General features: G+C 39.7%; 1 protein-coding gene across 1 annotated transcript in view; it reads right to left on the bottom strand.

Moving 5' to 3' along the window:
* Positions 1–13,828, bottom strand: part of LOC137630483 (gamma-tubulin complex component 5-like) — a 181,071-nt gene that overhangs the window by 77,277 nt on the left and 89,966 nt on the right. Inside the window, exons 8-9 of the mRNA XM_068361981.1 lie at positions 4,638–4,805; positions 355–453 (exon numbers count right to left, since the gene is read on the bottom strand). Of these exons, the coding sequence (XP_068218082.1) occupies positions 355–453; positions 4,638–4,805 (267 nt within the window). The remainder of the gene's footprint in view (positions 1–354; positions 454–4,637; positions 4,806–13,828) is intronic.

A 13,828-nucleotide genomic window follows, 5' to 3' on the forward strand; every position in this document is an offset into this window, starting at 1 on the left:
GAGGGATAGATATAGACCTGACAGAAGCTCAGGAAGAAAGACTGAATAAAGCAGTGTATGACATTAGAAATCTGAAGTAACTGTTCTTACGACTAAATAAAAAAAGAAGGTATATCAATGAAAGAAACAATTCATGAAAGGTTATACGATTAAAAAGATATCAAGGGAGTCAAACTATCAAAAGTATTACAAATACATACATTAATAGCTCAAATACAGACTACATTCTCGTGCACACTATTTTCACAATGAGGCTATTTTTTTGCTACTATTCTTATCTTAATCATAGTCTGGAACAGCAAAGATGGAAATTTGACTATTGCCTCAAATAAAAACAATAATAATTCAACTTACAATGGATCATTAGGGGCTATATCTTTCGAGTCAGGATGGCAATTCAGGGAAAATGCTTCTTTCCAAAATGATTCGTCCATTACACTCACATTGCAATTTCTGCAAATAAAGAAATAATTCAGGAACTTTGTTATTTTCTATGTTCAACTCTCTACCACTTGATACATTATAATTTTTCTAGGTGATGAAGTACAGTCATTAATGACTTAAGGAAAATTTGAAATAAAATTCCTATCAACAAATTACATTACTGTAGTAACTCAGGGTACAAGTAACTGAATATGAGCAAAAAAATTTCAATTATGCTAAAAGAATTGCATCTGAATTTTGCACTGCATAGGCTTTTTCAAAGATAAGTACTGTATGAATGAGACTATCACATAATGGACAGAATTTCTTGGGTGTAATGAAATATCATGCCTTAAAGGTTTGATACGATTTAGGATATCTCAATTAATAATATACTGTATACAATATCAACATTTGCATCTGCATTCTTTTTAAACTATGCCCATTTCTAAAACAAAAAATGGAAATGGGTCCTGGTAACTTTTTTTAATCATCATTTTTCTATAAAAGGGAAAGATAAAAGGCATTAGGTATTTAGTACAATTGGAAAATTGCCTGTACTACAACAGTACAGACTCTCGTCTCACTCACGCCAGCCACGATACGACTCAAAGGTAAACTGAAGGTCAAATCTTCACTTATTTCTATTTCTCATTAATTTTTATTCATTTCTCATGTTAGTGGGTTAGAAATTAAAGAAACCTTTAAAAATTTGTGTACCATACGATTTTTTATGTACGTGTGGATTGCATCAAAGTGAATTTATTTCTTTGGGTAAATTTTCTTTAGGACAAGAGGATTTCAAGATGCATACTCAATCCCACAATGAATTTGACTGGTACACCAAGGTACAGTACTATTGTACTTTATTAGCTTTCATAATTTTTAGGTAATAGATCACATAGAGTTGCTGCTGATGCGTACCATAGTGAGTACAGTATAGGAAAGTGATATTTGATGTTCCTAAGGGTAGTGTTCTTTTCATTCTATATGCTCACGATATGTGATTTGGCCTAGAGAACAAGCTCATTGCATATGCATATGATGCTACTCTCTTAACATCAATTCCATCTTCTGAATGTAGACCTGGCATTGCTGAATCCCTTCATAGAAATCTAACTAAAATTAGTACATGGTGCAAATTGAGGGGCATGAAGTTGAATCCTAAGAAAAACTTAAAGTATGATTGTAAGTAGGTCGAGGACAGTTACTTCTCAACATTAGGATCTCAGCATTGATAATGTTTAATGCTGTATGACTCTTAAAATTTCAAGTTTTATTTTCCACTTTTGAGAGACATTAGGTCTGTGTCTTCTTTAATTGCACAAAATATTGGCTTATAGATAAGTCTTAGGATTTTCGGTGATCAATCTATTCTGAAGAAGTGTTTTAATTCTTTCATTTTATCTTGTTTCAAGTAGTGTTCTCCAGTCTGGTCTTCAGCTATTGATTCTCACATTATTTTTGTTGGACAGGAACTTACGGTCTATTAAAATTCTTGTTCCTGATCTAGATACTAATCTCAGGCACCATCATTCAATTAGTTCGTTATGCATGTTGCATAAAATTTTTCATAATATGAAAATACTTCACATTCAGATCTTCCGGGACAGTGCCACCCTGTTTGTAATGCTAGGTATGCAGTTAATTCTAATAGTCAGGCCATCTATATTATGAAGCTTAACACTACACAGTATTCTAGAAGTTTTATTCCAGCCGTGACCAAGTTGTGGAAAGATATTCCTAATTGGGTAGTTGAATCCATAGAATTTCAAAACCTCAAAGTTGCAGCAAATGTTTTAATGTTGAACAGGTTGGCACTAATCTTGTTTTATAGTTTATATATGAAAGATCCATTTTAATGATATTCTTAAAATATTTCATCCTAATTGTTTATTACTTTTCATATAGTTTATTTCCTCACTGGGCTATATTTTTCTGCTGGAGCCCTTGGGCTTACAAGCATCCTGCTTTTCCAGCTAGGGTTGTAGCTTAGATAGTTATAATAATAATAATAATAATAATAATAATAATAATAATAATAATAATAATAATAATAATAATATGGCAAGGGACTACAGTATTACATTCACCTTTGTTGATCTAAAAGAGCAATCATTTAGATAGGCCTTTCAAAGTTGCATCCAATTAATCTCATTAGTCAGGACACAAATCTTTCAGGGATAATATTGTGAAAAAAGTCCATACTGTACATCATCAACACTGGGTGAAAAAACATTAAAAAATTATCATGGCCATCCTCATCCGTGACTGAAGCCTCAGTGGGTTCTTGACATGAAGGACCTGGTTGGGGGATAACTTGCACCGCAGAAATGAACTTTCTTATCTTGTCACAGCTGGCAAAAGACAAAGAAGGAGAATGACCCCGCTTAGTTCATTTCTTTCAACAAGAACGATATCTCTCCCAATGGGAGGACAGCCACTCCCTCCAGTACAGTACTTACATGATGATTTCACAGAACATCTCTTACCACAGCAAGAGGGGTAAACAGGATGCAAATCAATATCTACCCGACTCATGAAGGTGCCACAGGGATGTCCATCACGGCCGGGCCATGCAACGCACATTATCAGGCTTACCAGGCATAATGCACCGACTCATAACTCGCAGGTAATGATTGTAACAATAGTGACAGTGAATAATAAAAAACATACAAGGCACAAGCACTAAGCACTATATGGATATGCGTGGTGAATGCTGATTTCTAATCATAGAGAGAGGATGAGGATATGTCCTCATTACTTCACGACCACGAGTGTAGTGAAAAACGTTATGTGAGGGCGCATTGCACCACCATGCACTGTGGTTGATTAGCAACCATAATGTGATGCAATCAAACCCCTTTTTCTTTGTCTGGTTGTGGAGAAAACGACTCTGAGAGTAACACACATAAATGACCTAAAAGTTTGCATCGGCATAGCAATAAACATTAGTTACAGTATATAGCCACAGGATAGCCTAATGACATATCGACACATCTTTCTTCTAGACTCCTTAATGCAGCCAGGCAGTTTATAACTAGTGGCCACAAACTAACACCAGAGACTCTTGCATATTTTGTGCAGTGGACATTTGAGTAGAAGAACCTGGTTTCCCAGCTGGGAGTGTTTACTACCCTCTTGAGCTTTCCTGGAACAAACCTGGGTACAACATCAACATACTTTGCTTCTGCAAAACAAAATATCTACTAAGAAACAATGGTGTGACGCCTCTTGTTCCACCCTGATTCTTCAAATAAGCCATTGTCATTGAATTGTAATTTCCAGTTATCAAAAATAATATTTTGCCTTTTAAATTCAAGAGAATGCTTCAAGACACAAGAAGAGGGCTGTACCTGTAAGAAGATGATTAGGCAGTTCTCTTTGCCTAACAGTCAGGTGGGTATGCACTCCAAACTTGGCTTGATGCCTATGTGAATATCAATATCTCAGAAGGGACAAGGACCAACAACAACAACAAAATCAATTAACTAAATTCATTTCTAGGTCCAAAAATTGTTCTAAGTAATTACATAGAACATTAACAACTTAAGAAACCAAAGCCACCTGACTGATTGATTTGGAGTTTTCTGGCATCCTGGCTTCGAAGATCATTGCCACCGATATAGTTTGTTATGAAGTAAAAAAATGGATATTAAATCTAAATCAATAAAAGCAAAGATGTTCTTATTAATGTTAAATAGATTCCAGAAAACCGCTTCTGAAATAAATCTGAAAATATAACTGGCATAGTACAATACATTCTACCCAAGAATCTTGCAGGGATGAGCATGCCATCCTTACCTAGAGCCGCAAAAAAATATCTATTTCTTAAGGTGCTAAAAGTGGGTCATTCAGTCAATAAATGCCTCACTGTCAGGGGTACGAAACAGTCGTTGCAATATGACTGGTGTTAGCCACCTGAGGTACTTTAACTGTTGTAGACCTGAGGATCCAGGTATTATATATGCAATAGTTCTTTTGTGTGTTCTGTATGCTACACTAAATTACTACAGTTTATTGGGATATTCTTAAATCCCAAATGAGGTCCATATATGAGTGATGTGACAGTTGTAAAACAAACTCAGAATCATGGCTCTCATGTCTTTTTTTTTTTTACAGACGCATTATCAAAAGTACAGTATATTTCACTGATAAACATTGAAATACTTTCACATGTGATAATACTTTTGAGAAAAAATACAATACTTAACCTTTCAATGATGAACTCATTCGCTACATCCTCTAAAGAACCATTCAAAAGCAAGGTCTGCATAAGTCCGAAATAGTATCGAACTGTGTGGAGTAATAGCCGCAATAACACACAACAAAGCTCTGACTTTCCTGCACTTTCTACCCCTTCACACAAACTGCCAATCAGTCTGGAAGAAAAGAATAAATTATATCACTTTAAGCAACAACCATAACATAATTGTACATAACCAATATATTGCTAATAAAAAAGAAATAAAAGACTAAAGGGATTTTGACGAAGGAAAAATCTATTTCTGGGGAGAGACCTGTGACGCCCGGCGAAAAAGTCCTTCTTTGTACTTTTTCTGATATAAATCTTCCAAATATACCAGAGAAAATTAAAAGCATGGAATGCAGAGGTTACAACCCTCGCGCGAGCACCTTGTTGGTGTCGTATATCTAACAAGGGCGTTTGTAAAACACTATTCACAGGCTGTCTTCCATTTAGATAATCCCTTCATCAAAGGGGGAGGGCCGTGACAGGTCCTAGAGAATACAGTTGGGTTACCCTACCGACACCTACCACTCGCGCTCACCAGGTCATCCTTCTGCAAGAACATATGGCTTGGCAAGGAAAGGGTGGGTCCGTACAAAAATAATCGGGAAGGGTTTCGCCGGGCGTCACAGGTCTCTCCCCAGAAATAGATTTTTCCTTCGTCAAAATCCCTTTTCTGGGTCGACCTGTGACGGCCGGCGAAAAAGTACCAGAGAATGCCTTCCAAGCCCAATAAATTAATAACATAATGAGGAGAATACAATCACCATGTACGACAATACTATGATATAATAAAGTAATCGTCCAATTACCAACCAGCCAAATGACATAGGGAACGTAAGGTTAAATAATAATGACGACAAGGAACCAACTGAGTGTCGAATCGCAAAAGGCATCAAACCTTACATGTCTAAGTATATCTAAACATTAAAGGAACGGTAACTACAATAACAGTTAAACCATAGGAATTAAACATGGCAAATATCATAGGGCTAACGAACTACCAAGGAGAGCGGCGACGTGGTGTGAGTGGCGGGTAGGAGGGAGAAGAGAAGAGATGGAAGAAAGGAAGAAGAGGAGATTAATGGGGAGAGATAAGGCTCCTCTCTGCCATCGTCGGGTATTTAAGGGCCTGTAAGATCTTTAGATATTGGCGTTTGACAACCATAGGGGATTTCCAACCCGTATATTTTTTAAAATCATCAAAGTCCCTGTTCTGGAAGTCATTGTTGGAGGCATCTACTGTCCGTATATCATGAGCCTGGGGAAATGATTCCGGATTAGTATGTTTAATGAAGTAGAGGATTTGTTGCCTGATACCGTGAATGGAAATAGTACCTCCTTGTTCCCTGATAACCAAGGGGCCAGACGAGCGGGTGGCAGTTCTAGCTAAAAAGGGGCTTGAGAGTGTGACTGTACACGGAGAAAAATCCTGGGGATGAAGAATAATCTTCCGAGAGGAGCACCTATTTTGCGGATCCTCATTTTTTAGCTAGGGAAGCTTTGTCTGGAAAAGGAGTACTTCGGCTGAAGGGAGGAAATCTATGTTTTCCGGGTTTCGTGAGAGAGCTGCTAGTTCTGATGTTCCATCACCTGAGGCCATAGCCGTTAGAAATAAAGTCTTCCTAAGAAGAGTGATATAAGAGCAGGATTCATTGTCCGTGTCCATCGCAAGTTTGAGAACACCGTTCAGAGACCAAGAGTCCTTTTGTGGCCGAACCGAAGGTCGAAGCCTAGCACATGTTTTTGGGGTTGATGAGAAATAGGAATCAGCTAGGTTAATGTTGAACCCAACAAGGTAGATCTTCTTCAAAGCTGACTTGATGGTGGTTAAAGTGCTAACTGTTAGGCCTTTGTCAAATAGGAACCTCAAGAAAGAGATGGCTAAATGCGGGGACATACGAGTATGGTCTGCACTCTTAGGGGACCTACTAGTTGTTAACGGCCGAATCATATTGGCGAATTGTCGAGTCCCTTTTGTCCCATTCGATGAAGAGATCGTTTCCGGTTCAATGTTCGCATCTCTACGAGCTGCCAACTTCCTGTAGTCCACAAAGTTAGAGTTTTGGCTATCCTTGAGTAATCTGACACAGTGAGTTTGGATACTCGGGTCAGTTTGAGGAACGGGATCCGGATGGGACTGAGTTTCAACTCGAGGAGGAGAGGAAACCAACTGTTCTTGGCCAGTGAGGTGGTACTAAAGCCACTGCGCCCTGGAAGGAGCGTAGTTTGTGTAAAAGTTTTTAGAAGATTCCCTGGGGGAGATAGGGAAATCTTCTTCTAATGGTTCCAATCCCGGGGTAATGCGTCCATGGCATAAGCCCGAGGGTCCAGGGTTGGGGTCACATAACAAGGAAGTTAGTGATTCATCTGAGTTGCGAATAGATCTACCTGGAGGCCTGGAACGAGCCTGAGTATCCACCGGAATTAAATTATGTCTAGAGACCATTCTGACTCCAGTGGATCCGTCCTGGATAGTGAGTCCGCTCTCACATTCTGGCCTCCCGCTAGGTGAGGTGCTGACAGGAACCAGTTCTCTTCTGTTGCCCAGGCGAAGATAGTGACCAGGATCTGATTCAGGTTGGGTGACTTGGATCCTCCCCTGTTGACGTAGTGTACTGCGTCTGTGCTGTCTGACACTACTCTGATGTGGGTCGACCTCGGAGGAGAGTCTCTCTTCAGGGTCAAGAACACTGCCATGGCTTTGAGAACAATGATATGGGACTGTTTCATGGAGAGTGACCAAGAACCTGAAACATCTGATGTTCGGAGTAATCCCCCCCATCCACTTAGAGACGCGGCTGTATGGAATGTCACTTGTGGAGGTGGGAATTGTAGAGGAACCGATTTGGAGAGGTCCTTCGGTTCGGACCATGGGCGTAGTCTCATTTTCAAGACAGAGGGGATCTTCGAGACCATGTCTCTTATAGGTACTGTAGCTCTTTTTCTCCCAACTCGATTGATGTCTTTGAGTTTGGCTTTTATTAGGAGATCTGTTACTGAAGTGAATTGGAAAAGTCCGAGGATACTTTCTAAGGCTCTTCGGACACCTGTTTGTGTTTGAGAAAATTTTTTGATCTTGGAAACTATTCCTCTTACCTTTTGGAAGGGAGAGACAACGTGTGCTTCGAAAGGTCCCACTGAATGGCTAACCATTCTAAGCGGACTGATGGTTGCAGGCGAGATTTTTTGGAGATTGACCCGAAATCACAGGTTGTCGAGAAATTGAAATAATTCCTTCGTAGCTCTGTTGCCTTCTATGACCGGCCGGGCCCAAATGAGCCAACCGGCCAGATAAGCAATGATCTGTATCTCTTGGTTCCTGAGTTGTTCTAACACTCTCTCTCCCAGTTTCGTGAATATCCTGGGATCAATGTTGAGGCCAAAGGGCATGTCTTGAACACAAAGGCTTTCCTGCTTAGGCGGAAACCCAGATAAGAAGAGAAGTTTCGAGCTATAGGCGCAAGATAATAGTCGTCGGTAAGATCGACAGAGGTGGTGACGGTCCTACGGGGAAGTAAGGTCCGTACCTGAGAGATAGTCAACATCCGGAACTTGTCGCAGAGAATGTAAGAGTTTAGCTTGACAAGTCCAGGTCCACTCTCAATGCCGACAAGCCTTTCTTCGGAATTGTGAACAGGTGGCTTTGGAACTTCAGTGATCGATCTCGTTTGATTGCTTCTTCTTGAGTAACCCTGTGGTGTACTCTTTCAGGATGGGAGTGGATTTCTGGGAGAAGGTCACTGGTGGAGGAGGAGGACCTTGTGGCCATTTTCACCTCAAACCTTTAGAGATTATGCTATGAGCCCACAGACCGAAGGTCCAATGGTCTCGAAAGTGGTAAAGTCTACCCCCTACCGGGACCACCGCGTTGTGAGGGGGTGAATCTAGGTACTTTCCTTCTCTGAGCCCCCTTTTTCCTAGGTCCGTCTCGATGGCGAGACTGTCTTCTACTCCTGTAGCTTCCTCTCTGGTGTCCACGAGAGGAGCCTGAGGGTTCGGATCTAGGGCTGTATGCAGGTAAAACATCCCAACGGGGTTGGGCTGTGTACCTGGGGAATCAGTGAGGTAGACCACCTGATGAGGGGGATTTGGATGCATAGACGTCAAATCAGAGGAAGGCTGTGATGACGAGTGGGTAACCGACTATCGATTCCTGTCTGATAGAGGCCTCAGACAGAACGTATTTCCCACAACTAACCCGATCAGACCATCAAACGTGTAGGTCGAATTGGAAGGGCAGATCTTGGAATTATCGTACCCCCCAGACTGACAACATCCTGGTCCAGACAGATCGGGCCTGCCCTTTAGGAAATAATACTGTTACCTTCGGTACCTTGTCTAACCTAACCAAGGCAATCTCTTTCAATCGAACGAATCCGTTGAACGGGAATTCTAGTACCTGGGAGTAAAATCTAGGTCCCCCAGAGGGAGGACGTCTATGCCATCCAGATTTATGGTACCATCTATATATGGAACATGTAAGGCAAATCTCCATGCGTTGTTTTTATCGAAGGAGGTTACTTCGATATGCCTGGGGCTGTAGGGGGAAACTTCCGAGTTCCTGAACGGATCCGACTCACTACCATACTTTTGAGCTCCGTCATAGCCCCTTGGTTTTCCCTAGAATGTGTTGCTTTTAGCAGTCACGGTTTATGCAGGGTAACATGAACATCAGGATCCATTAAGGGTCCTAGGTCGGTGACGTAGGTAATTGCAAAGCTGAAGGCTCAAAACTCATCCCCACCTACCTGCCCGTCCATGGGGTCGTCGTCCAACCTTAGAGAGGACACTCTGAGATAGGGACCTCTAGATGGAGCATTTCTTCCCAACCTTGATACCCAAGGGCGGAGAGCCTCTCTTGCAGGCCAGAGAGATTCATTATCATCCTGACGGGAACCATGTAGGCGAACCTTCTGTAACAGAAAGGGGACATAAGTCTGGATGTTCCTTGAACTTTGGTTAGTGATCCTATTCACAGGCTGGGATCAGCTGTATAACTCATAAAAATCAATTTTAAAGAAAAATCATTTAATGTACTATCTTTTGGGGTATAGTTCAACACTTGTATTCATGAAATGTGACTCTGTTGGCGCATCCGCCACAGGTTGGCCACCCCTGACTCAGACGTTCAGAACCGGGTCTAACATTATTTACTGGCTATTAGTATTCTATTGATTCATCTGTTCACTGACCAGAGTTTCAAGGAACAGTAGATAGCCTCTCATGGCATGGTTAGTCTCGACCCGGCCCTTCATTAGAAGGGGCCAACGTTCGGTTCCCAGTACTGAGTGGAAACTTATTTCTATTTGAACACTATGTTGTATGGATATTTATTCATATTTAGGCATAGTTAGAATTGAATATGCATAAATATAGGCATAATCAATTTATTTCTATTTGAACACGATGTTGTATGAATATTTATTTATATTTAGGAATAGTTAGAATTGAATATGCACAAATATAGGCACAATCAATTTATTTCTATTTGAACACTATGTTGTATGGATATTTATTCATATTTAGGCATAGTTAGAATTGAAAATGCATAAATATAGGCATAATCAATTTATTTCTATTTGAACACGATGTTGTATGGATATTTATCCATATTTATACATAGTTAGAATTAAATATATGCATAAATATAGGCATAGTTATGTTCATATATTTTTATTAGGACTTTCAAGAATAACTAATGAATATTACCAACGCAAATTCAAAGTGTCATTAAAGTAAGTACAGTTTACTTTGTATTCATGTTAAATCCTTTCCTTTACAGCAAAACAAGAGATTGGCCACCCGTGGTCTGAGTGATCTCTGTCTACCGGAGCTCCGGTAACAATCCCCAGTACAAAGGTCCGTCATAGTGACAACGTGAACACCAGAGGAAAACTAATATTAACCTCAATGCTGATCGCCTGTACGATATCCGGTTAAGCCGGAGATTCGATGAAAAGGATCGTAATAACGATATTGTGATTATTCATGAAAAAGGGTTCATACCCTGATTCTGATCGTCTGATTGATCTCTGTTTGTAACGGAGAACTAGTGACAAAGGTCCGTCATCGTGAAAACTTGATCCTCAGAGGTACGATAATATTCTCTAATACTGAATGTTTGTGTTATCTCCAGTGAAGCCGGAGATTCGATGAAAAAGGGACCGTAATAATGAAACTGTGAAGTCTTCATCGGTATCACATTGTTAACTCCGGTTCTGGCCGTCTGCTTGATCTCTGTTTGTACCGGAGATCCGGTAGCAAAGGCCCGTCACCGTGATATCGTGACTGTTCCCGGTACGATAACATTAACCTCAATGAATGATTGTGTTATCTCCCGTGAAGCCGGCCGTAACGGTGTAATTATGATCAAACATGACAAAGGTTCGTGTGTAAAAGGCTTCAGCCGGAGTCCGAGTGCCGGATTTCACCGTTGCATTCCAAAATCTGCTCCTGAACGTTAACTAGTTCTCACCCAATGAGTATCCATATAGCGGAGCATAACTCAAGGCGGAGCTAAGCATAACTCAAGGCGGAGCTAAGGGTGTCGGTATAAAACGACCCCAATTAATGACTCTTACACTAACGTACCTTTTAATAGTGTTAGCTATATTAACAGTAACCACATCAATAAAAACGTTTATAATATTAAACGTACTATCATCAACTCTGATACTAAGAGGAGGCCTGAATAACTCGTGATCGTATAAAAACGGAGAACGGGAAATTCACCTCTCTTACTCGAGCTAACAAAGAAAACGAGAGAAGGGATAACTCATATCTGTAGAACAGGGAACGGGCAGTCTCTGTTTTCGCTCTCAAGGTTACATAATAAAAAAACTAACATCACACAATAAAACAAGAACATTAATAAAATTGATTGCTTTTCTTAGTAATTGTAATAACCAAGAACGAAGAATAACGACAACGTAACAAATAAACAAGGATATAGTCTAAATCGAAGCCTCTGAGGCGAGTACAAACTAACAGACTAAATCGCTAAACTTTAATTCGCTATTCTTCGTAGGTCCAAATTGGACTTGCAAGCAAATAAATACCATAGTAAAAATTAATGATAACACAAAAAGGCCATAAAACGTAAGTGATATAACCTAGATGACAGAGTACCAGATGGGCAAAAATAACTAGAATATTTACCGAAGCGAACATAACCCAAAATGGCTGCCGATACCTCGGCAGGACAATCGCTTCCAAAACTAAAAACCACCAGATTGGAAACAGAACAAATGCCCGGTACTGTCAAAAGCTGCCAAAACAAACTATGGTACTTAACATTGGTAAGGGTGAAGTAGCAACGCCAGTCATGTTGAAATAACGAGAAACTCTTTGAAAAAACACTGTGCCCAAAAAACTTACCTTGTATGCAAGTTCCAAATCAGAAGGATGACCTGGTGAGCGCGAGTGGTAGGTGTCGGTAGGGTAACCCAACTGTATTCTCTAGGGCCTGTCACGGCCCTCCCCCTTTGATGAAGGGATTATCTAAATGGAAGACAGCCTGTGAATAGTGTTTTACAAACGCCCTTGTTAGATATACGACACCAACAAGGTGCTCGCGCGAGGGTTGTAACCTCTGCATTCCATGCTTTTAATTTTCTCTGGTATATTTGGAAGATTTATATCAGAAAAAGTACAAAGAAGGACTTTTTCGCCGGCCGTCACAGGTCGACCCAGAAATAGTACAGTCCAACATTAGAAATAGAAATAGTTCCAATATCTACCATTCTACTAACAAATCTAACACTTACTTAGCATACACTTCATTTACTATGTCATGGGACAAAATTTTTCTCCTAGTTACAAGCCTTCTTTATTTATATGACATAAACTGAATTTCTCAATGTGTTCCAATCCTTCATCTCTGAGAAAATTAATTTTATTTCTTCTTTGTAAAATTAGTTTCGAATGAACAGAAAAAACAATGTATTTTTTTCAATGCTGTACTTGAAAGCAATGATAGGTAAAAAGCTGATTTCATCACTGTAAGCCAGCCGCCATAATATGAATTACTATGAAACATTAAAATGTATCTGATATAAACAATACAGATAAACCATCTCGAATCCGGTATCTCCTTTAATCCGACAATGTTCATTTGAACCAACTGAAATTTGCTAATTACAATAAAATTTTCTACATTTGCTAGAGAGTTATGGGGTCCTTTGACTGGCCAGACAGTACTACATTGGATCCTCCTCTCTGGTTAAGGTTTCAATTTCCCTTTGCCTACACACACACACAGCATAGTCTGCGCTATTCATTATATATTCTCCTCTGTCCCCACACACCTGACAACACTGAGATTACCAAACAATTCTTCTTCACCCAAGGGGTAACTTCTGCACTGTAACTGTTCAGTGTCCACTTTCCTCTTGGTAAGGGTAAAAGAGACTCTTTAGCTATGGCAAGCAGCCCTTCTAGGAGGACACTCCAAAATCAAACCATAGTTCTCTAGTATTTGGTAGTACCATGACCTCTGTACCATGGTTTTCCACTGTCTTGGAGTAGAGTTTTCTTGCTTGAGGGTACACTTAGGCACACTATTCTATCTTTTTTCTCTTCCATTTGTTTTGTTAGTTTTTATAGTTTATATAGGAGATATTTATCTAAATGTTACTGTTATTAGAATATTTTATTTTCTTTTGTTTCCTTTCCTCACTGGGCTATCTTTCCCTCTTGGAGCCCCTGGGCTTATAGCATCCTGCTTTTCCAACTACGGTTGTAGCTTACCAATTAATAATAATAATAATAATAATAATAATAATAATAATAATAATAATAATAATAATAATCTGAAGGCTTAACACTGCTGGACTGTTTACATTACATGTGTTTTTGGTTATTGCTATACTTCCTTTTAAGAAAAGTTCACGACCCAGCCATAATATATTTCTCATCAACTGAAAAAACTAAACTAATTTAATATTTACTTGCTTTGAGTTCATTCACAACTCTGCTCAAAGAAGGTCTATGCATATGGACGGTCTTGATAATAAAGAGACTAATGCAATACTTGATCGCATAATATCAGGAGGAAAATACCAAATGGTTACGACACAAAATAGACTTAACGAGAAGAGTTAAGGGAGTACTGTACTGTACTCAGGGTCTGATCCAAAAATATTCATTATATAA

This window comes from Palaemon carinicauda, chromosome 38 (genome assembly GCF_036898095.1).
Source record: "Palaemon carinicauda isolate YSFRI2023 chromosome 38, ASM3689809v2, whole genome shotgun sequence".
In the NCBI taxonomy this organism is placed as follows: Eukaryota; Metazoa; Arthropoda; class Malacostraca; order Decapoda; family Palaemonidae; genus Palaemon; species Palaemon carinicauda.